General features: G+C 39.1%; 1 protein-coding gene across 3 annotated transcripts in view; it reads right to left on the minus strand.

Moving 5' to 3' along the window:
• SLC16A1 (solute carrier family 16 member 1) overlaps positions 1 to 26,155 on the minus strand; it is a 30,918-nt gene that overhangs the window by 3,675 nt on the left and 1,088 nt on the right. Inside the window, exons 2-5 of one of the 3 annotated variants that reach the window (XM_079760473.1) lie at positions 18,839 to 18,998; positions 6,778 to 7,038; positions 2,287 to 2,430; positions 971 to 1,834 (exon numbers count right to left, since the gene is read on the minus strand). In XM_079760473.1, coding sequence (XP_079616599.1) covers positions 971 to 1,834; positions 2,287 to 2,430; positions 6,778 to 6,994 — 1,225 coding nt within the window. In that variant the 5' untranslated portion in view covers positions 6,995 to 7,038; positions 18,839 to 18,998. The remainder of the gene's footprint in view (positions 1 to 970; positions 1,835 to 2,286; positions 2,431 to 6,777; positions 7,039 to 18,838; positions 18,999 to 26,155) is intronic. The other 2 variants (XM_079760475.1, XM_079760474.1) reach the window with 2 other exon arrangements.

The following is a 26,155-nucleotide window of genomic DNA, read 5'->3' on the forward strand; positions in this document are numbered from 1 at the left end:
CTGAAGAGAAAGGTGGGCGGGCCCATGAGGGCCCTGTGGGCCATATAAGGGAATCTGATCTTCACCCTAAGGAGATGGAAGCAACTGGAGAGTTCTAATTATCGGAAATATCCGATTTGCATTTGTCTGTCGAGTAGAAAACAGATCGAAGGCTAGCTAGAGTGGATACAGATAGACCAGTTAGGAGGCTACTGGAGCAGCTCAAATAGGAACTATGGATAAGAGATATCTAGAGACGGAGAAAGTATATTGATTAGAGATTTAGGAAGTGAAAACTGACAAGATTGGTCAACTCATTGGATATGGTGGAAAGAAGTAGGAGTTACATCTTTTCAGAAAGCCAAAATTTTTTTTTTACTGTCTTATGCATTGACTTAAAAGACGAAACATTTAATAACTTTAGGAAATAGTTTCCCAATTATATACTCAATTACTAGCTGTGTGATACAAGGCAAATTGTTTTACTTTTCAAAGCCCCTTTCTTCACTAACGAAGTGGGAACTCTTAACAGTCTCTACCTCATAGACTGGTGAGATATAAGATATAGGACAGTGCACTATGAGCTTACATGGTAGCTATTATCATTATTACTACTATTACTTTAATCATTACTATTAAAATAAACTCCCTTATTAAAATGAAATTACCACCTGTGCTTTAGAGGTGGCATTGTATTTACATGTTTTCTTACAATAAGCATGGAAGTTTTACAAAGAGAAAACATTTTAAGAGACAGCATCATTTAAAAAATATTTCACTCCCCTTTCAGCTTGATGGTTCATTTTAACTCAAGTCTGTGTTTGAGCAATTACACCGCTCGAAGCATTGTGCCAGCAACGAGGACACAGAAATGAGAAAGACCTGCTCTCCCCCAGCAAAAGGCTCAGCGATCTCTGCTTTCTATCCCCTTCTCAATCTTCGTGCCTGTTTTATGTTAACAGAACCGGGGAGGTAGGGAGACATACTGTACCTAAAAGTGGTGGCCCGAGGAGGACAGGACCGCATTCCACAATGGTCACCAATCCCACAGCGCTGGAGAACTTCTGGGGTCCAACGAGGTCCATCAATGTTTCAAACAATACCGAGCTGAGCCACCCAAATGCAAACCCAAAAACGCCAGCATAAATACAGAGCCCAATATAGCTGTTAGTCAACGGTGCTACCATATGACACAGTCCATTTGCAATAATAGAAGCAGCAAAAAAATATTGAACTCGAGGTCTTATCCACCTTGTGTTGGCTAAAAGTCCCATAGATGGTCTGGCAAACATGTCAACAAAAGCCAGAATGGAAAGAAGGAGGGCAGACTTCTCATTAGAGTAATGCTGACTCTTGCCATAATTACTAAGAAAGACCAAAGGAGCAAACAGTCCAAAAAACATGATCACGTTTCCGGAGAGGTATAGCAAAAAGCCTCTGTGAGTGAACAAGGAAAAGTCCAGGAATTGATTAATTGTTTGCAATACTGACTTTTTCTCCTTTTTGGGGTTTTCTCCAATGAGATCTGTATTTGCATCACCTGCCACTTTTGAACCAGACTTTCCAGCTTCCTGAATGGTTTCTGTAGGCTGATATTTCTCCGCACTGGCTGGGGGGGGCCCTATTGGTCGCATCAGGGATCCAGCCACACAGCAGTTTAGTAGTAAGCCTCCAAGAATTAGGAAACTTCCTCTCCAGCCAAAGATACCGAAGAAAGCCTGATTGAGGGGGGCCAGGGTAGAGAGGAACACAGGACTGCCTGCCATGGCCAGTCCATTTGCCAACGGCCGCTTCTTGTAGAAATACTTGCCAATCATGGTCAGAGCTGGATTCAAGTTGAAGGCAAGCCCAAGACCTGAGAAAGAGGGGAAAAAGAATCACATACTATAATAAATGTCAGAGAGATATTTGGAGTTACTTAACCAGACAAATAAATTAAAATAAAGGTATAAGTAATGGAAGGAGACAAAGATCCTTGTTATTGGAGGACATACTGTATTGTGGTTAAAGTGTGAGCTCTAAAACCAGACTAGCCACTTAGCAAACCAGCCAGGGCTCATGCATTATTCTAAAGTCAAAAGTGGTCAATACAAAAGTGGTCAATAAGCATTTTCTTTAAAACAAAAACACACAGACACAAAGATATAAAAATACTTTTCTAGTAAAGAGATGAAAATTAAAGACACATTTACTACTACTGACTATTCTTAGGACAAGGGATGCAATAATCTCTTTCAATTCATTTATTCATTCATCAATTAACACCTGTTATCACAGGAATTTAAAAATGAATCAACAGCAACTCACCTCCAATGACTCCAATACAAAAGTAAAGCCCCTGTACACTGTTAGAGAACGAAGCTGCAATCAGGCCACTGCCTGACAAGCATCCACCAACAATCATGACTGGACGACTGCCATATTTATTCACGAGGATACTGCTGACAGGACCTAAGAAAGGACCAAACATTTAGTGGCAAGAGGAGAGGAGGAACCTGCCCCCCGCATCTACAAAAGGCATTAATGACACTAAGTGGCAAGTCCTCCAAAATGAACATACAACAAAAGGTAATGGTAAGAACATTGCTTTCTTTTATATCTGGATATTCTGGATGGAATTTTACTAAAATAAAATGACTAGATCCTTAATCTTTCCCTTATAAGGCAGAACAGGCTGGAAATACCTTGGTAATAGGTGTTCATAGGCTTCTTGATGTATCTAGGATACGACCAACATATATTTTGTAAGTTTACTTTGTTTTAAATTTTGGACAGACACACGGATATGATGATATGATTTCAGAGCATTATTTACATATTATAAATGTGGCTTATTTCATATTTTTTATAAAGAAAAAGACTAAATACATAATTATTTTTTCCAAGTTTAAAGTTTTGTAATTAGGACATCTAAAATGTAAAGCAAAATTAAACAAAACTGTTCCCAGTGACATCTAGATGTCTCAGGTATTGAACTGATTATGACTTTTAGAGAGTTAACCTGGTTCCATGCCTATATTACTGTTTTGTGTTATTAGCCAATACTGTGAGAAAAAAAAAAATGCTTGTAGGAGAAAATTAACTCAGATAATGCTCAAAATATTCTTGGGTGTAATGCCTCAAAAAGATAGGAAATGGAGTGTTATCTAAAAAAAACACTGTTGATTCTGTGAAGTATAAGTTAATGCTGTAAAGTTTCCAGTATTTTATTTATTTAAAATATTTTTATTGATTTCAGAGAGGAAGGGAGAGGGAGAGAGACAGAAACATCAATGATGAGAGAGAATCATATATCAGCCGCCTCCGGAGCCCGCAACCCAGGCATGTGCCCTTGACCGGAATTGAACCCGGGACCCTTCAGTCTGCAGGCCATCGCTCTATCCACTGAGCCAAACTGGCCATTCCAGAGTCCAGTATTTTAGATGGAAAATGTTAAGACATCACCGAAAAACTGAAAACGTAAATTTACACTTTTCATTTTAGAAAAAAAAGAAAAAGGAACAACTCAAGGAAATAAAACAACAGTAGGCAACCAAGATCTCCTCCCCTAAAAAACATACTCCAACAAGCATCATGAACCAAAGCATTAAAAAAAGGAAGAAAAGCAAACTAAACCACTCACAGCTCAAAACATATTAGGATGGGTATGGCCCAAATGCACAAGTTAAAGGATTATGGCCCTTGTAAAAGTTATGATAATTCTTAGGGGATATACTACTTAGGAGCCAATCTAAACAAAATAACCCATTTAGTAAAAATTCTGCCACAAGACTCATGTTAGGCAATTTGTCTTTCGAGTTATTTTAGGAAGGATGGCCCCAATTAGCTATAATTAGAAAAAGAGAAGGGTACAGTTCATAGGCCTATTATAACAAAATTCAGGGAAATGTGCTAGTTAGTTATCTCTGGATGAGGACAAAAGAAGGAACTGTTTTCCCAAAAGAAAGTGTCATGTGCAATTAGGAGAACTGACATGACTTACTTTTGATGCAAAATGCAAGTGGCTTTCAAGCTCTTTGGCAGCTCAGAATTACAACAGCAAACCTCTGGTCTGTAGTCAGCTTAAAGATAACTGAGCAACTGGAGTACCTCTTGAGAATATTTATACCAATTTTTCAAGCCATCATAATTAAAACCTGATTAGAAATCCTGGCAGATAGAGTCCAAAGTTCCTTTTCTTTTCTTTAAACTTATATTTTTAAAAAGTGGCTCAGTGGTTGAGCATTGACCTATGAACCAGGAGGTCACGGTTCAATTCCCGAACTGGACACATGCCCAGGTTGCGGGCTTGATCCCCAGTGTGGGCTGTGCAGGAGGCAGCAGATCAATGATTCTCTCATCATTGGTGTTTCTATCTCTCCCTTCCTCTCTGAAATCAATAAAAACATATATAAAAAAGTACTATAATTTAGCATTTATGTTCTCTTAAAAAGTACTTTAATAGACAAAACAGGTTTAGGTTCAAAATTTAAAAGATTTAAAAGATATACAGCAGAAAAAAAATGTATTCCCACACCCATTCCCAGTCACTCAATTTATCTTTCTCTAAGGCAATCAGGTTACCTGTTTTCTCTGTGCAATGAAATTAGGCACTTAATCCAATTATGACTCTAACTTCCGTTTCCTGAGTTTATGTTATTGTCTCAACAGGATTATAAACAGGATCACAACACCTAACCTAGTGTGTAATATGTAATACTCAACCAAGTATACGTAATACTAGACCCCGATGCACGAAGATTCATGCAGAATGGGCCTTCCTTACCCTGGCTGCCAGCACAGCCTTTGCTCCGGCCCAGAGCCGCCCTTCTACCTTCCCATGCTGCCCAGAGTCCCAGAGCGGCTGGGGCAGTGCAAAATGCCTGCATCATCGCCATGGTGACAACGCAAGTGTCCCGCCCCGGCCGCTGGGAGCCTGTGTATGCAAATTATTCCACCATGTTTGTTGGATTAATTTGCATACTCACTCCTGATTGGCTGGTGGGCGTCACAAAGGTACGGTCAATTTGCATCTTTCTCTTTTTTATTAGTGTAGATAATATGTAATACCAAGCATAATGCTTAATAAAAATGGGTTGAAGCTGACACCAGGTTAGAAGCCTAAGGCTCAGGTTTAACAGTTAAAATGTAGAATATTTATATTGGCTATTAAAGAGCTACAGATTCAAATGATAAAAAGAGAGAACCAAGATGGTGGCATAGGTAAATGCTAGTACTCGCAGCCTCCCACAACCACATCAAAAAATACAACTGAAATACAGAACGGCCATCATTTAGAATCACCTGAAATCTGGTTGAATAAAAGTCCTATAACTAGAGAAGTAAAGAAGACCTGGGGTGGGGCAGGAACCATGATTTGCATATAATAAAAGGCTAATATGCAAATCAACCAAACGGTGGAATGACCAGTCGCTATGATGCACACTGACCTCCAGAGGGCAGATGGTCAACGCAGGAGCTGCCCCCTGGTGGTCAGTGTGCTCCCACAGAGGGAGCACCTCTCAGCCAGAAGCTAGGCTCATGGCTGGTGAGCGCAGTGGCGGTGGCCTCTCTCACCTCCACAACAGTGCTAAGGATGTTTGCCTGCAGGGAGCGAGCCTAAGCCCTCAGTCGGGCATCCCCCCAGCGCTCCCCGACTGCAAGAGGGCACAGGCTGGGCTGAGGGACCCTCCCCCCCCGCCAGTGCACAAGTTCCGTGCACCAGGGCTCTAGTACTTTCAATAATAAAGATTAAAAAAAAAAAAAGAGCTACATATGAAAATAATCTGAGGTACTAAATAGCCACCAAAAATAAGATTATCAAAAGTGAAAACTTGCCTAAATAAGAAACTTGAGACACTGTCAATCCCAGTAAATAAGTATAGTTGGCTTTATAGAATCTGCTTACTAAGTAACTATATATTTTCAGTACTATGGTAGGTTTTGACTTGTACATGTTAAATTGTGATTTGGTGTTCCAAAGTGAAACAAACAATATTTTAAATGACGTTATTAAGTAAGCACTAACTTATTCTTCACATTTCCTTCACATGTCAAAGACAGAAGCGGGGGGGGGGGGGGGGGGGGGGGGAATAGTAAAACTTAAGCTTAAGGTGCAGCTGAAATGCTTTTGGGACTACTGCTGTACTTTCCGGCGTATAAGACGACTGGGCGTATAAGATTTTCCTGGGTTAAAAAGTCGTTTTATATGCCGGAAAATAAGGTATATTGGACTATATTGATGGGATTAGATATAATGGATTAGATATATTGGACTACCGTATTTTCCAGCGTATAAAACGATTTTTTAACCCAGGAAAATCTTATATGCCCAGTCTTATACGCCGGAAAATACGGTATATTATCACAAGGAACCGGAAGGAGTTTTTATTCATTTCTTTAATTCTAACACCATGAAAAGTGTTTTTTCAAAGACTTTGAATTAGCTATTCAAGTCAACTTGATTTATTTTGATTCTCCTGACATCAATTTAAAAAAATCTTTGTTTACATTTTAAGAGTCTAGCGGAGAACAACAAGAAAAATCAGTTGTGCATGTGTCATTTTTCTGAGAGCTTTTTAAAGCTCAATGATACTGAGTAGGAGCAAATCACAGTTTCTCTTTTGTTTCATACTACTATGGAACTAACAGAGCAAAAGTTGTCATTGCTAATAGGAATGAAAATGTGACTCTAAACATAAAACTTCAAGCAATAACATTTTAAAACACGTCACTGAATGAGACATAAAAAAGTGACCTAATATAGAGCCTCTGGCTGCTTTATGAATATTAAAACAGCAGGCCTTTGTGGGTACTTACCTCCACCATACATGACAGCCAGCATGATGGAGGATATCCATGACACTTCACTGCTGGTGGCATGGAATATTTCTTCAATTTCTTTGAAGAACACAGTAATAGACTTGGGAAATGCATAAGAGAAGCCGATGGAAATGAAAGCGCCAAATACCACTGCCCACCCCCAGCCTCCATCTGGGGGGGTGTATCCCACTGGACCTCCAACTGCTGGTGGCATTTTAAGGGTAGATGAATTCCGAAAGGCAGTTCAAATGTGAGTATCTGAAGGATATAAAATTAAAACAGTATGTCAGTTATGTCAGCAAGAAAGCACTCCCGCCCACCACTGCCAACAACAAACACTCCCACCCTTTACACCAAGCTTTCAGATAACTGTATTGCTTTTCAATGTTACTTGTCCAATGGACATTATCTTCTCAGGACATTATCACAAAAAGTCTCAGGGCCATTGTATTACAGGCTTGTGTGAGCTTATGCGTGGCAGGGCAATGTCTGTGGGAAACCTCTGTTCTTCCATAGATATGTTATGTTTGATCTTGCTAGCAAAGATTTCCCATAGGCAAAGTCCTGCCAAATATAAAGTGACAATCTACAATTTCAAAACACATCAAGAATCAACCGTAAGTGAAGCCAAGCCAATTCAACATAGATTACATACTCAAAAACTACAGATATTGGATATGGATATTTAAATGGCTAAAAGCAGTTGATTTGAAACAGAACTTCCAGAAATGAAAAGTATACTCAATGAAATTAATAATAGGCTAACCAACATACTGAACACAGCTGGAAAGAGACAGTAAACCTGCAGGATAGGGTTGAAAAGGGAGAATTCAGCGGAGAGCTTTATTCTGAAGCTATGAGAGAAAGGTTTAGAAACATGGAGTTTAGAATGGGACTTTGGAAAAAAGATAAGAGTGGGAAAGAGGCAACTTTAAAGGGTTAATAGCTAAGGATATAGACTTGATGAATATGAACCTACATGAGGAAACCCAACAAGATAGAGAAAAATCTTTTAAAAAAAAACTATTGAGAAAATACAGATTACATAGATAATCAGCGACAAAACAGAATTCTCATCCATTTTGAAAAACTAAGCCACTGTGTCTTTAAATATTGATTTTCCCTATTCTCTCTTTCCTTTCTTTTGAGACTAACTGGATGTGGTCAGGGCCTTCCCATGGTATCTACTCCTTTTCTTCTGTGTTTTCCATCCTTTTGTTTCGCTGTACGAAGAATTTGAGGCCTAGGATATTATCTTTCTCCAGATATATATTTCTAGGATCAAGATGTTTTAGGTTGCAGTTCATTTGAGGACTGCTTTGCCTCCAGTTCATCCTTCGTCCTACAGCACAGCCCTTTAGCATCCCAACCCAAAAGAACAGGATTTTGATACCAGAGCTCTCACTCTTGATGGGCCTTTGACTCCAAACATTTTTTCCGTTGGGCCCATGAAGCTTTCCAAAGCACTACTCAGGCCACTGGAAACTGATCCTCTTTCTATAACCTGAAAGCCTTTGACTCCATATCACTATTGCCACAAATAGAAAGCTAGTAAGATAAGTTGCCAAAATCAGAAAGTCACCAATCAGAGGCTGTCAACATCTGCTGTTAGCTCTAAATCCACATTTGCCTCCTATGACAGCACCATAAAAATGGATCCCACATATCCTGCTTGTCAAATCTCAAAGCCAGTATCTAGACTTAGAGATATTTGTTCTGATTCTGCCTTGCAAATGTCACAAAAATGCATCTGACTAGCAGAATTCAAATCAAATTCAGAAACATAGTTGCAAGGGAACCTGGGAAATGTAGTTTTTATCTTTAAAGCCAGGACAATATAGCAAAGAACACTAGGAAAAAAGATGTAATGGATGCCAAACACTATTTCCACAGACACATGTAGTATGATACCATTTAATAAATTTTAATCATGCAAAACAATAATATATTGTTTACAGACATACATAGGTAATAACAGTCATGATTGCTTCGCTTAATGATGGGTATACATTCTGAGAAATGAAACCTTAGGTGATATTGTTGTATACACATCATAGAATGCACCAACACATACATGGTACAGCCTACTACACTCCTAGGCTATATTGTATAGACTATTGCCTCTAGGCTATAAACCTATATAGCATGTTACTGAACTCAATACTGTAGGCAACTGTAACACAATGGTATTTGTGTATTAAAGCATATCTAAATAGAAAAGGTATAGTAAAAATGTTATGAAGATAGTGGTACATCTGTATGGGGCACTTACCATAAATGAAACTTGCAGAGCTAGAAGTTGCTCTTGGGTGAGTCAGTGAGTGAAAGGTGAGGAAATGCGAAGGCCCAGGAGTTCCACAAGGCTGTGGTTGAGATGGCAAACCACTTTAACCCGTAGACTTTATAAACACTGTACACTTAGGTTACGCTAAATTTATTAAGTTTTTCTTTTCTCAATAAATTAACCTTAGCTTACTGTAACTTTTTTACTTTATAAACTTTCAAATTTTTTATTATTTTTTTAAACACTTCATTTAAAACACATTATGCAGCTATACCAAAATATTTTCTTTCTTTATATCCTTATTCTATAAGATTTTTCCTGTTTTTAAATTGTTTAAAATTTTTTTTGCTTTTTAAACTTTTTTTGTAAAAAAAGAAGACACATACACATTAGCCTAGATCTACACAGGTCAGGATCATAAATATCATTTACTGTCTTCCACCTCCACATCGTGTCCCACTGGAAGATCTTACATGCATAGAATTGTCATCTCCTATGATAATGCTTTCTTTTGAAATATTTCCTGAAGACCTGCCTGAGGTTCTTCTTAAGCAGGTGTCACTCTTTTCAGAAATATGTCCATGGTGGTTTGCTTGTTTTTTTTTTAAATCACAGATTTGCTTGTAAGCAGATAATGTACCATGAACATTCCTCTGTATTAACGAAAGCCTTTCAGTGTGGGTTTATGTCTTCAAACTTTTAAAAGAGCTTGCAGAGGTCTGCAAAAGTTTCTGCTAAACCCTTCACTGTGAATTTTCTTAAGTATTTTCTTTCTTCTTTTTCTTCTGCAGCTTTCTTTTCTCTTGCTTCTTCTTTAGCTATACATTCATGTCCCAGTTCTAATAATCCCTCAAATCAATTCCCAGCACCACCGCTAGGTCATCCTCCTTCACACCAGGGTTAAAGGTGTTTGTCATCTCAACCACAGCCTTGTGGAATTTTTGCAACCTCTTCATCCTTGGCAATTCCTTTTAAGTTATGAATGAGCCTCTTGAGTGTTTTCTTACATATGCCATTCATACATTCCTTGGTGACATCATCCCCCACCCCGAAGCAAGGTTCTTGATGCAGTTATAGATGTAATCCTTCCAGCATTGCTGTCTTCCTCAGTTGCAGCAATAGCTGAGCAAATAGTCTTCAAGTAGTCGACTTTAAACACTGCTGAAACTCCTTGGTCCACTGGTTGGATCAAAGGGATGGTGTTCAGAGGAAGAAATACCACTTGATATTGGGGATGAAGATTACCAATACAAGGAGGATGCTTGGGAGCATTCTCAACAATAAGCAAAATCTTGAAAAGTATTTTATTCTCCAAACAGTACTTCTTCATTTCCATGGTATAGCAATTCAAAAGGGCATCTTGGAAGAGAAGCTGTGTCTCCCATGATTTCTTACTGCTCCAGTAGTATGCTGGCAGTGTGCATTTACTGATATGCTTGAAGGCCCTGGGGTTCTCAATGTGCCAGATGACAAAGGGTTTCAATGTGTAACCTGAAACATTGCCCCCAAGCAAGACTGCTATCCTACCCTTGAACGCCTTCAAATCTGGCACTGACTTGGGTTCCTTATGGATGAAAGCCCTTTTAGGCATCCGTTTCCAGAACAGGGAGGTTTCAGCCATATTGAATATTTGTTCTGGCAAGTAATTTTCCTCCACAATCAGCTTATCTCAAGTTTCCAAAGATTCCTTTGCTACTTTCACATCAACAGTCACTGTCACATTATGGAAGGAATACCGATTCGTGAATTGTCTAAACCACCCAGAGCTAGCAGTGAATTCAACACTGTAGTCCAGCCTTTTCTTCCAACATCTCAAACAAAATTTTTGCTTTGGCCATAACTGTCATTGTACTGAGAGGGACACATTTCTGTGTCTGGTCTTCAATCCAGGTTATTAGAAGTTTCTCCTTGTCTGATATAGGTCCTTCTCGAATTTTCTCTTAGTCTCATTGCCTTTGATGAAGCAGATCCTTCAACTGTTTCTATCACTTTGTTGTCTTTCTTCAAGATTGTAGCTATGCTGAAATGGGACATGCCTGACTGGTGAGCAATAACCATCACTGATTTCCCACCTTCTAGTCCTTAATTACTTGACCTCTTACTGGCAACATTAGCAGTGGATTCCATACACTTAGGGGCCATGATGAACAAAATAACATGAGATTAAATAACACAAGATAAGATACAATTAAGAAATGCAGCAAACTAGATGTATCATGCTGCTGCAGGCTAAACATGCATACTGGTTTACAGCAAACTTTTTTTGTAAGTAGAAAGAGAATGCTCAAAAATAACATTATGAAGTAGTATAGTATAGTAAATACAGTTGACCCTTGAACTGAGCAGGTCCACTTATAAACAGATATTTTTCAATTGACCCGTGTAGTTCAAACCCAAGTTGTTCAAGAATCAACTCCGCAGTTGAGAATCTGTATGTGCAGGGCTAACTGTAGTTATATGTAGATTTTTCGACTGTGTGGGAGGTTGGTGCCTCTAATGCGTTGCTCAAGAGTAAATTGTACATAAACCAGTAATATAGCTGTTTATTATCAAGTACTATGCATAACTAACTTTATGTGGTATACTTTTATACGACTGGCAGAACAGATTTGTTAACACCAGTTCACCAAACATATGCGCAATGTACTACAACCTTATGATGACTATGATGTTACTAGGTAATAGGAATTTTTCAGCTCCATTATAATCTTACTAGAGGCCCGGTGCACAAGGGAGGGGGGTCCCTCGGCCTGGCCTGTGCCCTCTTGCAGTCCGGGACCCTTCGGGGAATGTCCGACTGCTTGCTTAGGCCCGCTCCGTGCAGTCGGGAGAGGCTCCTGCCACCACCGCTGCGCTCACCAGCCATGAGCCCAACTTCTGGCTGAGAGGTGCACCCCTGTGGGAGCACACTGACCACCAGGGGGCAGCTCCTGCATTGAATGTCTACCCCCTGATGGTCAGTGCGAGTCATAACGACCAGTCATTCCACCATTCAGTCTATTTGCATATTAGGGTTTTATTATATAGGATGGGACCACTGTCATATCTGCAGTCTGTCGTTGACTGAGATGTCTTTATGTGGCACATGACCATATCCTACCTAATAAAGGGGTAATAAACAAATGGACCGTCACTCCAACACACAAGATGGCCACCACAAGATGGCTGGCAGGGGAGGACAGTTGGGGGTGACCAGGCCTGCAGGGGAGGGACATTTAAGAGGGACCAGGCTTGAAAGGGAGGGCAGTTGGGGGGGGACCCAGGCCTGCAGGGGAGGGCAGTTGGGGGGGACCAGGTCAGCAGGGGAAGACAGTTAGGGGTGACCAGGCTGGCAGGGGAGGGCAGTTAGGGGCAATCGGGCCAGTAGGGGAGCAGTTAAGCATCGATCAGGCTGGCAGGGGAATGGTTAGGGGGTGATCAGGTTGGCAGGCAGAAGTGGTTAGGGGTAATGAGGCAGGCAGGCAGGAGGCGAGCGATTGAGAGCCAGCCGTCCTGGATTGTGAGAGAGATGTCCCAGATTGGAGAGGATGCAGGCTGGGCTGAGGGACAAGCCGCCCCGTCCCCTTTCCCCCTCCCCCCCCCCCCCCCCCCCCCGTGCAGGGATTTCATGCACCGCGCCTCTAATACAAACATAAGATGGCTGATGAAAAGCTGAAGTCCCTAGGGGAGCAGGGAATATAGAAGAAATTTATTTACTCTTAGAAGAAGTTTAATCAGTATGAGTAGACATTTCCAAGTAACTGCTAACCTCACTAGAAATGCAGATCGATTGTCAAAAAAGTACTGTTTGCATAGTCAGAATTGCTGGCTTGTCCTGATTTCAGGTACTTGGCCCATTGGAGTATCCTTAAGCTTGTTCCCTATGTGACAACAATGTCACAACCTAAAATAATATTCTTTTCCTTGGAACTGTAGTCTTGATGAGTAAGCTTTACTCCTAGTATGCATATCAGTATATTATGCATCATTACCAAGAGTTCATAATTTACCTTAGGCTTTCACTATTGGTATTGTACATTACAGGTTTGGATAAATTTATACTGGTATGGATCCACCTGTATAGTATCATAATGAGTGATTTAGAGAGAAAGGAAGGGAGAAGGAGAAAGAGAATCATCAATGTGAGAGAACATGGATCGGCTGCCTCTTGCAGGATGGAGCATGCAACCCAAGCTTGTGGCCTGACCAGAATTGAACCAATGACCTTTTGGTGCACAGGTGAACACCCAACCAACTTATCCATACCAGCCAGGGCTGGCCAGTACATTTTTAAACCAATCAAACAAAATTTATTTCTGTCAAGGCCACATCTCATTTTCATTGAAATAAATGTGTTGATAAACATTCCTGTGATAACTATCTCACTTTCTAAACCTAATTCTAACGTAGAAAATAGATTCCTGTTCAGGGCACATCCCGGGTTGCAGGCATACTTCCCAGTGGGGGCCATGCAGGAAGTAGCTGATCGATAATTCTCATTATTGATGTTTCTCTCTCATAAATCAATAATAAAAATGTATATATAATAAAAAAAGAGAAAAGGATAAGCAGAAGACCTCAGCCATTTACTTTTAGAAGAGATGATTTTTAGGTATGGGTACATCTGAATCTGAAAATCTGGAGAATAATTCCCTTAAAAATATAACCCAGTTTAAAGATTAAAGATCTTTGTCCTTGGATTCAGGTGGGATAAAAATATTTATATGTTGAAACTTCCTAAAATTTCTCTTATAATAAAAAAGGTAACAGCTCAGTTCTGCTAAGGGAGACAGTTTGGATTCTAAAATTATATTAAATAGAACTATTCCAGGCATCAATTTTATGAGTTTTCCCTTCATCTAAGTATGAATAAAGAGAAAAGCACTTGAAATTTTTCAATCAAAGAGCCACTAAAAAGATTAATTCACTTCAGAATGTTTACAGAGGGAGACACCCACACACAGACGGTAGAGCTATTTAACACGTCAAACTGACTCAATCAGCTAATACGTGCTGGACGTGATTAAACCTTGAGCTTAGCTGCCAGCTATGATTTGTCCCAGTTAGTTAAAGCAGTAACAGTTTTTAGTCACTAAGACTTGCCTCATCAAGTTCATAATACCTTATTCTATAGCGTCAAAATTAGATTTAAAACTTCAAACAGCTTTAAAGATTCAGAAGCAAACAAGAAGAAATAAGAGCATCTGAATTTTGAAAAAAAACAAAACACACACACACACACAAAAACACTTCAAAAAACCAGACATGGATTCAACACAATTCTGCCACCATCTGACAAATGGCTGTCCTTAATAACTTCAAAATTCTGAGGGTATGTAATAGGGGAAAAAAATGTGTAATATCATTATCTAAACATATTTTCTTTTAAAGTTGACCAAATCTCAGCTATAAACAAAAGGTTTCATTCAAGAAGTAAATTATGACAGCAGGTCCCTTTGTACAGTATTCAAAGTCCAATGAGAAGAGGCAGTCCTCAAGTCCAGAGGCTAAGAGATTAAACTTTAAGATTTTAATCCTCACAATGAGCACAGTAGCCTTTCTATTAGATTAGCTGTGTATTTTATGGGGACATTAAAAAAACAACAACTGATGACATAGTTCATCAATTTGCCTCATAAAAGTACAATGGGAAACAATAACCCTAACTTTCTTTGGCAATGATGGTGGTGACAAGAACCATCTTTAAAGAATCTAATTTTTCTCATAACTCAGGAATTGTCCAAATAAACTAATCCAGAACGTCGAAGTTGTGCTCCATACCCCCCCACCCCCATGCTCTGCCCATTCAGGGACAAGGCCCTGTGAGCATGAGGACAGATCTGGGCGATGCTTCTACAAGCCAAGGAATGCCAAGACTGCCAGCAAAAGACCAGAAGCTAGGAAAGAGGCATGGGACAGATCTTTATCCAGCCTCAGAAGGAACAAACCCTGCTGAAACCTTATCTCAGATTTCTAGCCTCCAGAACTGTGAGATAATAAACATCTGTGGTTTAGGCAGTGAAGAGGGGGGAGGCAAAAAGTATCTAAAATCAATAATCTTGAAAGAATTTGTTGCTAAGTATATACCAGTTTTTGGTTTGAAATTCACTTGGAAACATTTAAATCCAGAAAGACCCATTTACTAAAGCTATTTCTGCTAAAGTAGCAAGTCTACTGTGCTTTATAACTGGCAGCTTCATGGCTTATAGAACCACCTCCCCAAGGTAGATTCCTAGATTCAAGGTCCAAGGAACCTTACTTTCTTTCATTTTGAAACTGATTAGAGTGAAGGAAAAAAAAAATGTTTTTAAACCAACCAAACAAACAAACAAACCAGAAAACACCAGTGAAAGAAATAGAACTACTGTAGCTGGCTAGCCAATCAGCAGTTATGAAATGTATAGTTTGATCAAACTGTATATAAACAACCTAAAAATATGTAAACCTGGCTCTACAAACTTCCAACTGTTTGTATCTCCCTTATCATTCTGATCAAATCCAACACACATAACAAGAATTCAAATATACTGTATTATCCTTGAACTTAACAGTTTGCTTACCAGAATGCTTAAAACAGGATTTCGGGTCTATCTTTTAGACTATATGAAAATTGATTCTGGATCTTATTTTTATTTAGCTGATATTTATAATCCTTAAAGACATCATTATTTTAGTTACTAAAAATTTCCAGATTTTTTTTATTATTTACATGGGCAGACCATCCTACCAGTAAATGATAAAGTATATTTCTTTTTAAGACAACAGATCTCAAAGTTTTTGGTCTGCAGTTACCTTAAGCGGATATGTAGTTGGAAAAGGACGTATTTTAATAGTTTTTTTCAGATAATTGTGGATATTCTTCTTTGATACTGCACTAAAATTTGATAAGTAATTGTTTCTTAATGATTAGTTACAAGGACTCCAGTCCCAAAGTCTTCAGGTCCTGGAGAGGTCCATAACCACACTTTGAAAATGGCTGTTGTGCCCAGCCAGTGTGGCTCAGTGGTCGAGCATCGACCTATGAACCAGGAGTCACAGTTCGATTCCCGGTCGGGGCACATGCCTGGGTTGCAAGCTAGACCCCACTGGGGGTCGTGCAAGAGGCAGCTGATCGATCGTGCAGGAGGCAGCTAATAGATGATTCTCTCTCATCACTGATGTTTCTCTCTCTCTCTTTCTTCCCGCCCCTCTCTTCCCCTTACTCTCTGAAATCAATAAAAATGTATTTTTAAAAAATGCCTGTTGTGCCGAAGCCGGTTTGGCTCAGTGGATAGAGCGTCGGCCTGCGGACTGAAGGGTCCCGGGTTCGATTCCGGTCAAGGGCATGTACCTTGATTGCGGGCACATCCCCAGTCGGGGGTGTGCAGGAGGCAGCTGATCGATGTTTCTCTCTCATCGATGTTTCTAACTCTCTATCCCTCTCTCTTCCTCTCTGTAAAAAATCAATAAAATATATTTTTAAAAAAATGCCTGTTGTTTTAAACCATTAACTCTATGTGATCACAAAAGTGACTAAAAAGTGACTAGGATGTATTAATTACAGAAAAGGCTGATGCATATGAATATGGGAAAGGGTGGTAAGAGATGGTAGAGAATGGATTAAGTCTTAAGTCTATTTAAACTACATACATGTGTATTTAATAGTTTGATAAAGATTGTAAAGATTTGTATAACTGCTATTATAAAACAAAATAACTAATATTTCCTTTCCTTTAAGAGTTCCCTGTAGTCCTCCTCACATTTTCTTTTTAAAAAATATATATATTTTATTGATTTTTTTTACAGAGAGGAAGGGAGAGGGATAGTTAGAAACATCGATGAGAGAGAAACATCAATCAGCTGCCTCTTGCACACCCCATACCAGGGATGTGCCCACAACCAAGGTACATGCCCTGACCGGAATCGAACCTGGGACCCTTCAGTCCGCAGGCCGATGCTCTATCCACTGAGCCAAACCAGTTAGGGCCCTCCTCACATTTTCTTTTCGTCCTAAATACCGTATATATTGTTAAAGAGTATTTTCTACCCAAACCAGGAATTTGTTTAAAGTTTTTCCCAACCATAAAGCTCATAATACATACTTGTCAGGAGCTCCAAGCACCATGAAACAGATGAAAACTAACATTTGTAACCATCCTCATTTCTGCTGTGATCTAGAAAAGGACATTCTGTTTCAAGTAAATATATCACGTGCCAAAGGACAGGTGATGAAATGGAGGGTGTTTGTTAGATCTCAGGGCCCTTTCACCACCTAAAATAAGATAGACAGGTTTCGGAGGTGGAGGTGGGAGGGTTTCTCCAACATAAGCTACTAATACCCCCCAATTTCTAGCTTTTCTACCATCTCTGACCACTGCAGTCTTCTGTACAGATTGTTAAAGTATGACACTTTTCTTTTTTTCTACCTTGTGAACAGCTTTCTATGTAGGACCTTTGCTAAATATTAGTCAGCTACTTTTGCTTAGATGAACAAAGCCAATTTGCCAATAACATGGAGATATGTGGGTATAAAGACCCAACACTGAGAAAGATTATCAAAGGATGAAATTTAGTGCCACTGCCAAATGACATGTATCAGAAATACTCCTGGCTTGTTTGATGAAATGGGTTAAGTTTTCCTACAGGACATCACTTTTATATCAATACTGGAGGCCTGGTGCATGAAATTCATGCACGGGGGGTGGGGGTGTCCTCTCAGCTCAGCCTGCACCCTCTCTAATCCGGGACCCCTAGGACATCCCTCACAATCTGGGATCGCTGGCTCCTAACTGCTCACCTGCCTGATCACCCTTAACTGCCCTCCCTGCCAGCCTGATCCCCCTAACAACCTCTGCCTGCTGGCCTGATTGCCCCTAACTGCCCCCCGCCCACTGGCCTGGTCACCTCCTCTTCAGTCATTTGATCATCCCTCACTAACCCCCCTGCCAGCCTGGTCGTTCACACAGACTGCTGGTCGTTACTGTTACTGTGACGGTGTCCTGGACAATTTGCATATTCCTCCATTATTAGTATAGACTAGTGGCCCAGTACATGGATTTGTGCACATTGAAAGGAAATTAATATATGTACATGTGTGTATATACTGTATATGCATGTATATATATTTATTTAATCTTCTTTTGTCAATCTCAGCCAGTCATGTTCAATAAGAATCTGTAACAAACACTATATATATAGATAGATAGATTTAGGAGAGGAAGAGAGAGATAGAAACAATGAGAAAGAAAAGAGATATCAATGATGATAGAGAATCACTGATCAGCTGCTTTCTGCATGCCCCACATTGGGGATCTAGCCCATGTGTGGGCATATGCCCTGACCAGGAATTGAACCGTGACCTCTTGGTTCATTGGTCAATGCTCAAGTACTGAGCCATGCCAGCTAGACTGTAACAAAACACTCTCAATTCTTCTTGTAAAACAATGATTTTGGGCATCTATTCATTCAAATATGCATGATTTTATACAAAGGCATAGAAGGGAGAAGTATGGTCCCAGTAATATGCAGAAACTTTCATGAAAAATATAAATCTCCAGTTTAACTTTGCTCCTAGTGAATTAGGACTTAAAAAATAAAAAAGGAAGTCCAAGAGCTATTAAACACAACACCCAAGATGAAAAGTAATATTCTTATAGTAACAGATTAATTATCTATTTTTGTCTAGAAGTTGGAAGGTATGCGCGTCAATTCCAGGTTATATTCTGGAATACCTGTATCTGTTCTGTTTTTGACAAAAATATATTGCACAAATCAAGATCTAAGTGGGCCATTTCAAATGATGAATACATGACCTACCTTATTCCAGAATCTGAAGAAACGGAGTGGCTGGATTAAACTGACAAAAAGATGTGTTGTTAGGATTGTGCTCTTTATATTACTTTGAGTATAAATGAGTATTTGAATATAACAGGTGGTATTTCTGCTAGAATCTACTTCTCTTCCAGTATTCTGAAGCCTAATGGGGAAAATAAGATTACAATTCATTAAAAGATGAAACAACAAAGAAAGCCTTTTATTTTCTTGCAAAAATCTGAGTTAAACTATTCACTCATAGAAAAAAATTAACTCTATACTTAGTTTCACATAAAAAATATCTTAAGTTTTGAGGACTAGAGACAACATAGTAATATACATTTTATAAATTCACTAGAGGCCCAGTGCACGAATTTGTGCACAGGTGGGGGCCGACCGGCCTGGCCCCAATCAGCAGATTGGGGCTGGGCCTGTCAGGAGGAGGAGACGGGATAATCAGGGCCGGGCCAGCTGGAGGGAGGGGCTGTGGGCGGTGGACTGGCTGGCCCCGCTCCCTGATCCTGCTGGTTCACTGGCTGCAGTGGGCATCATAGCGACTGGTTGTTCTGGCGTTCTGGTTGCTGGCTTTTTGTATATATAGATAATTACAAGTACAGTAGGTCGTCGGGTTACATGATTTTCACCGTAAGGAACCCACCACCTACGTCACTCACATGGAGCACATACACAGCAGTAATAAAGTGAAACAGTAAAAAAAAAAAATTAAAAAGAAAGATAACAATTCCTGACCTTTACTTGTGGTAAATAAATAATAAAAACATAAAGCACATATGTACATATGTCAAAATGATGGAACTTTTTTTTAAAATAAATTAATGGGAGATGGTGACATAACCCCAAAACGACATACGTCGAGTCCGACATAACCCAAGGACTGCCTGTACTCTTTACAAACAAGTATTGACTGTTATGACAGAGGAAGTATAGGTTCCTATGGGGAAAAATATTGTGTTGTGTAGGTGTGAGAAGACACCCGATTTAGTATGTATAGAAGCGATCTGAGTAGGTCTTTTGGAGCAGATGCTATTTAGCCTGAGAATTGAAGGATAAACAAGAGCTAGGTAGGCCACAGAGTGACGGTGGAAAGAGCATTTCCAGACACAAGTACTGAGCTACAGAATACAGGGTGCATTGCAAACCTGAAAGAATTTTACCAAAGCTAAAGAGGGAGCAGAGAGAATGGGGTGAGATGGGAAGTTGGATCAATAAACACTATCAGTTAGTAAAAAGCCTTAAAGTATTTTAAGAAGCCACTCTGGTCTTAAATCTAATCGAAAGCAGTTTATGGGGTTGTAAGTGGGGCTGGAGTCAGCATGCTCAGGTTTTGCATTTTCGGAACATCACTCTTTATACAATGTGGAGAATGGGTTGGAGGGAGGCTGTTGGAGTGTTGTAAGACCATAGTGATAGGTAAGATGGACGGTAGTGGAAGAATGGGAGAGAGAGGAAACAGACAGGATTCAGTGGTGGAGCGGAAGTGGGAGACTGGGGAAACCACGAGTTAAATCTCCCAGCCCTGGCTGGGTAGCTCAGTTGGTTAGAGCATCGTCCAGGTATGTCAAGATCAAGTGTTCAATCCCCAGTCAGGGCACAAACAAGAATCAACCAATGAATGCATAAATAAGTGAAACAGCAAATTGATGTTTCTCTTTTTCCCTTCCTCGCTCTCAAATCAATAAAAATTAGAAAAGAAATCTCTCAGGTTTCTAGCTTGAACAAATAGGAGTTTATTAGGTGGTATTTGTCTCCATTTAACCAAAGGGACATTAAGAAGTTGTGTGACTAGCCCAGGGCTGCTCAGCTTCTAAGGCTTAGAAATAAAACTCAAATCCATTCCTGTCCTCTGTTTTTGTTGATGTTATTGATAGTGATGGTTTTTCTTATTTTTTCCTTCCAAACAATTTATAATGGCAAATTTCAAGCACAACTGAGAGCTACTACCTGTTTCATCCATACTCTTACCTACTCAACCCTCCCTCAGCGCCTACTGGATTATTGTAAAGCAAATCCTATTTCATCTACAAATATTTCAGTATATCTCTAAAAGATATGACTATTTAAAAAATCATAACAACCATAATACCATTATCCCACCTTTAAAAATTATCATCACCAAATAAACAGGCGATGTTCAAATTTTCCTAAATTGTTTTTAAATAATTGGTTTGTTTTTATTTGAAATACAAATAAGGTCACACATTACATTTGGTTGGTATATCTTTTAATCTACTAGTAAAGGTTCCTCCTTTCTCTATTTTCCTCATAATTTATTTGTTGAAGGAACCAGGTTATTTTTCCTACAGTTTCCCTCATTCTGGATTTTGTTGAATGTGTCCTTCTGGTATAGTTTTAACATGTCCTCCTATCCCCTGTATTTCCTACAGATTGGTAGCTAAATTGAAGGCTTTGAGCATGCTTAGACCAGGTCAGTTTTGATTTCTTGAGAGAAGGGACAGTGTGGGGGAGAGGGCAAAGATAATTCATAGGTAGTGGTATGTATTTCTATCACACGGTGTAGCATATGATGTTTGTATTAACATCATTCTGTTGTATAAACGCCCTACTTCCATTATTTTACTAGTGGTTTGCAAATGGCAATAATTTAACTGTGCCTTTAATTTTTAAAAAATATATTGTATTGATTTTTTTACAGAGAGGAAGGGAGAGGGATAGAGAGTTAGATACATCGATGAGAGAGAAACATCGATCAGCTGCTTCCTGCACACCCCCCACTGGGGATATGCCCGCAACCAAGGTACATGCCCTGACCGAAATCGAACCCGGGACCCTTTAGTCCGAAGGCCGACGCTCTATCCACCGAGCCAAACCGGTTAGGGCATAATTTTAACATTTCTTCTTAATTGGTTAACTAGAATGACTTAATAAAGAGGAAGGGCAAGTTAAAGTTTGTGTGCTTTAATGCAAATGATTGAGACACTTATTTTTTGGAAAAAATCTCTAGCTGTAACCAGATTACAGATTTTAAATTCCTTGAAGATAGGGATTGACTCTTTTAAATGATCTTTTCCAATTACCTTAGACATTTCAAACTTATATGTTGCTTTTGAAGGTCATTTTCTCTGCCTGTTCTCAACTTCCCTTTATAACCTAAACCTAGTCTTTTCTTCTGTCTACCATTCTTCCAAGCACCTGGCTTAAAACCTGTCCTGTTAATACTTCTCCTGTGGGGTCCCTGCCCTACCAAATGCAATTAACCTCCAAACCATCTCCCCTTTGTTATCTCTTGTGTCCATTCCTGCCCCCTTTTTCATTCTTATTACTGTTACCCAGTTTAGGTTGCTGCCACGATTGGTGCAGTGGCCTTTTACCTGCTATCACTGTCATTCCCCTTCTCCAATCCGTATTGTAATATGCTGCCAGTTCTGACTTTGTCATTTCTTTATAAAAAACTCAGGGCTTTCTAGTGCTTACCACATATAGTATTTGTCTGGATTGATTTAAGTCTGCTATAATTATGGCTTCAAGTTACCTTTTTAAGTTGTATACCTTTTTTTCCCTTTAATTTGCCCTGGCAAATGAATATTTTATTCCATGCTCTTTCCCTGCAATTCCCACCCTCCTTTTCCTTTTTGATGGTAGGATTCATTTTATAATGGATCTGTATGGCAGGAAGACTAGCATAGGACACAAGTTTGAGGCCTGGTATTGTGGATGAAAAAAGATTTCTGTGGAAAATAACTTTGCAGGGTAATCTGATCATAAATTCCTAACTGGGCAGGTTATGGTCATGCCCCAAGTATATCACATTTTTAGTAAAAGGTTTTATCTTTGCCTTAAGCAAACCCTGTCCATTGTTTTGTGCTCAAACTCATAAAAATTCTCGACAGGTTTGGACATTTCTTACTTGACAGTATCATGCAGAGCAGTGATCAAAAGAGCAATAATGATCTTATGGAAATGGTGTTTCTCTTTGGGGGTCACAGTATACACCATAACAGCAGGAGTTCACATCTACTGAAGAGCGCCACTGATCATTTATGCAGAAGTAGGAAACAGCTCTGTTGGTTGCCGCCATTACCCTATTGCTAATCACAACAACTCATAATTTTGTTGAATCTGACTTGATTACAATAACTTAGCCTTTATATAAAAAAGAAGAAATTCCTCAAAATATATAGGCATTTTAAGTTATATATTTGATCATTGATTCTCCATTGTGGGTGGAGTTCAAGGAGTCTGTGAACTTGGTTGGGGTAAAAAATTACATTAAAAGATCTTTCAGTTAGCCTCTAAGTAAAGTTTAGAATTAATTTCAGCTGTGAATGTAGGCAACAAACCATAGCAGCATTAGCAGTTTCTGTGATTTTGTCACCTACAGAAAACACATTTTTATATCCTGATACAATGGCTACAGCTATCTTGAAATTGTTTAATATGATCACTACTTCAAAATTACTATAGACCTACTACAAGATCGTATCTGTTATTTTTAAAAGCACTTAATATCCAATTAAAATCATTAGACAATTATACCTTTGTATTTTATTTTATGCATTTAAAAACATTATTCTGACAAGGACCCCATAGGTTTGAACAAACTGCAAAGGAATCCGTGGCAAAGAGCCACAGGACTCCTGCCTCTAACTCTGGTACTGATGTGCGAGTGAGGTTAACGAGAACCTGTGATGCAACACACACGGAATCGTGTCACAGCCTTATGTAATCATGATGTCACAGGTTATGTAAACCTTTGGCCATTGACTTTTGTGTACTAAATCATAGATTCTGATCTCAAAAATGAGAGGGAACAAAATGCAAAGGAGAATATAAAAATTTTCACAAGTTCAGGCAGAATGATTTTCCTTTGTATTAAGGAACTATATGTTTATATAACTTAAAAACAATGGGCATCTTCACTGACTTGGGGATCTTCTTGCCCTCTTCTGGGTACATCAGCAAATGTGCTTGAAATTTCTTCAAATCTTGTTTTCAACAGCTTGCTACATTAGATGCAGGCCTTTGTTTTGCTCAACTAGGGGATCCCTAAAGAGGTCGATGTACCTCAGGTTTGAAATACTTGCTCTGTAGATTAGAAATACACATCCCTATTATCAGTCTACCATGGTTGTGTGTAATGATGTTTGTATTTACTCTGTCACCTAGAAAACTACTTAATGGAGAAGATGGAAGAGGAGTGGTTTAACAATTACTGTAGTTTCCAAGAAAATAAAGCACTCATTTGAAAACTCATTTCTAATAAAGGAACTGATAATTATCTCAATGACAGCATAGTCTTAATATTTATATGTATTGTCAGCAATAAAAAAGACTAAGTTTAACTGTGGTGTATTTTGAGGTAATAATGCTGACTTCTTTTTGATACATCTTTAATGTCTATGAATATATTCTAAAAAAAATCTTTAAAAATAAAAAGTTGTAAATGATGGATAATGCTTTCATCTAGATCAGTGATTTTCAACCCTTTTCATCTCATGCCACACATAAACTGATCACTAAAATTCCGTGGCACACCAAAAAAAATATTTTTGCTGATCTGACAAAAAATAGGTATAATTTTGATTTGTTCACACTAGATGGTTATTGTTGTGTTGGCTGTTGTCCTTTTTTTATTTGACAATCTAAGGGAAAAGAGGTCAGTGCCCCTGACTAAATAGTCAGGTATTGCATGTTTTCAAAAATTCTTGCAGCACACCAGTGTGCCTCTTGCGACACACGGGTTGAAAATTGCTGTACTAGACAAACAATACTCAATTTTAATACACTTTTGTGGTTTGTTACTAATCAAAGAAAACAACTTAGTTCTTTGTGATAATGAGGATCAAAGGTAGCATAATGACATTCAGATTCCTTCAAGGGATATTAATTAATAAACAATTACTATGTGTACAAGAATTTACTAGAAAGGGATAGAAGAAATATTTATTTCAAAATATGGTTTGAAAACTTTTAGAATGAGAATAAAGCTTTGAAAGGAAATCTTATATCCTAAGACTCTCAGAGTGCCTGGTAGCCAATAACAAATTGCTGAATACATAAAAATTCACAACTTTCTCATCTGGTTTTCTCATACTCTTCATCTGCAACAAAAACAGAATGGCCATGTAGGCATTTACAGGGACTTAAATCTTGCATAGGAATGCAAATTATGAAGTGGATTGAAAACACAATGGAAAAGAAGGACATAAGCTGGGAAAAGTTAACCAAAAATATCAATTTTTAGTGTGAAATAATTTATATCCATATTTGTAATTTTAGAGAAAGCTCAGGAATGCACATCTGATTCAATGGGAGTCAGAACACATAATTCCCACCAAACCATTAACAAGATTTCAGAACTAAGATTACACATCACAAACTCTCCAACCTCAGTTTCCTAATCCTATCCTCCTATATAATAAAAGGCTAATATGCAAATCAACTGAAGGGGGGAACAACCAGTCATTATGACTTTCACTGACCACCAGGGGGCAGACGCTCAATGCAGGAGCTGCCCTCTGGTGGTCAGTGCACTCCCACAGGGGGAGCACCGCTCAGCCAGAAGCCCTGAGCCCAGCTCAAAGCTGGTGAGCCAGCAGCAGTGGCAGGAGCCTCTCCCGCCTCAATGGCAGCGCTAAGGATGTCCAACTGCAGGCTTAGCCCCCGCCCCGCAGTGCATGAATTTCCTACACTGGGCCTCTAGTCTGTAATATAAGGGAACCTCACTGTTCATTAAGATCTTTTCCAGTTTATATTATATGTGTTACAATTGAAATACTAATCTGTTGGTTTCATCCTATGGTGATGTGACCCCTCCACCCTTTTTAATCTGTTTAGGTATGTTATGGACAGCTTATTGTGTTAAGCTTACAACGGAACCTTTAAAACTATTCAGCTACTAAAATCTCACAAAATGCTCTCCAGACCATAACTTTGCATATTTAACAAAAGTCACTGCAATCCGATGAAAGAACAGCATCTTTACTGTTAATTACTGAAGTATGTTCAACTTCTGTCTAAGTAATAACCCACTACCTGTTTTAAGGGCTAGATGTCTTGAACTCTTTACCTATGTATGGCAATTTGAAGGCAAATTGTACCCCAGGGTGCGAGAGTTGGATTTATAGGTACCATTTAATGCTTAACTAAAAAGCTGGAGATACACAGACTCCCCGCTTCACCTCATGGGGCTGTGAGCTGACATCAAAATTATTAATGCCTAATTCCTGCTCACAGTCTTTCCAAACTCTCACACAATTCAGAGTTCACCCTATCACCACAGTCCAGTAGTTACTGATCCCACGTTCATTTTATCAGGGCATTGGCGCTGTACACATTTTT

The sequence above is a fragment of the Cnephaeus nilssonii genome (assembly GCF_951640355.1).
Source record: "Cnephaeus nilssonii genome assembly, chromosome: 21".
Taxonomy (NCBI): domain Eukaryota; kingdom Metazoa; phylum Chordata; class Mammalia; order Chiroptera; family Vespertilionidae; genus Cnephaeus; species Cnephaeus nilssonii.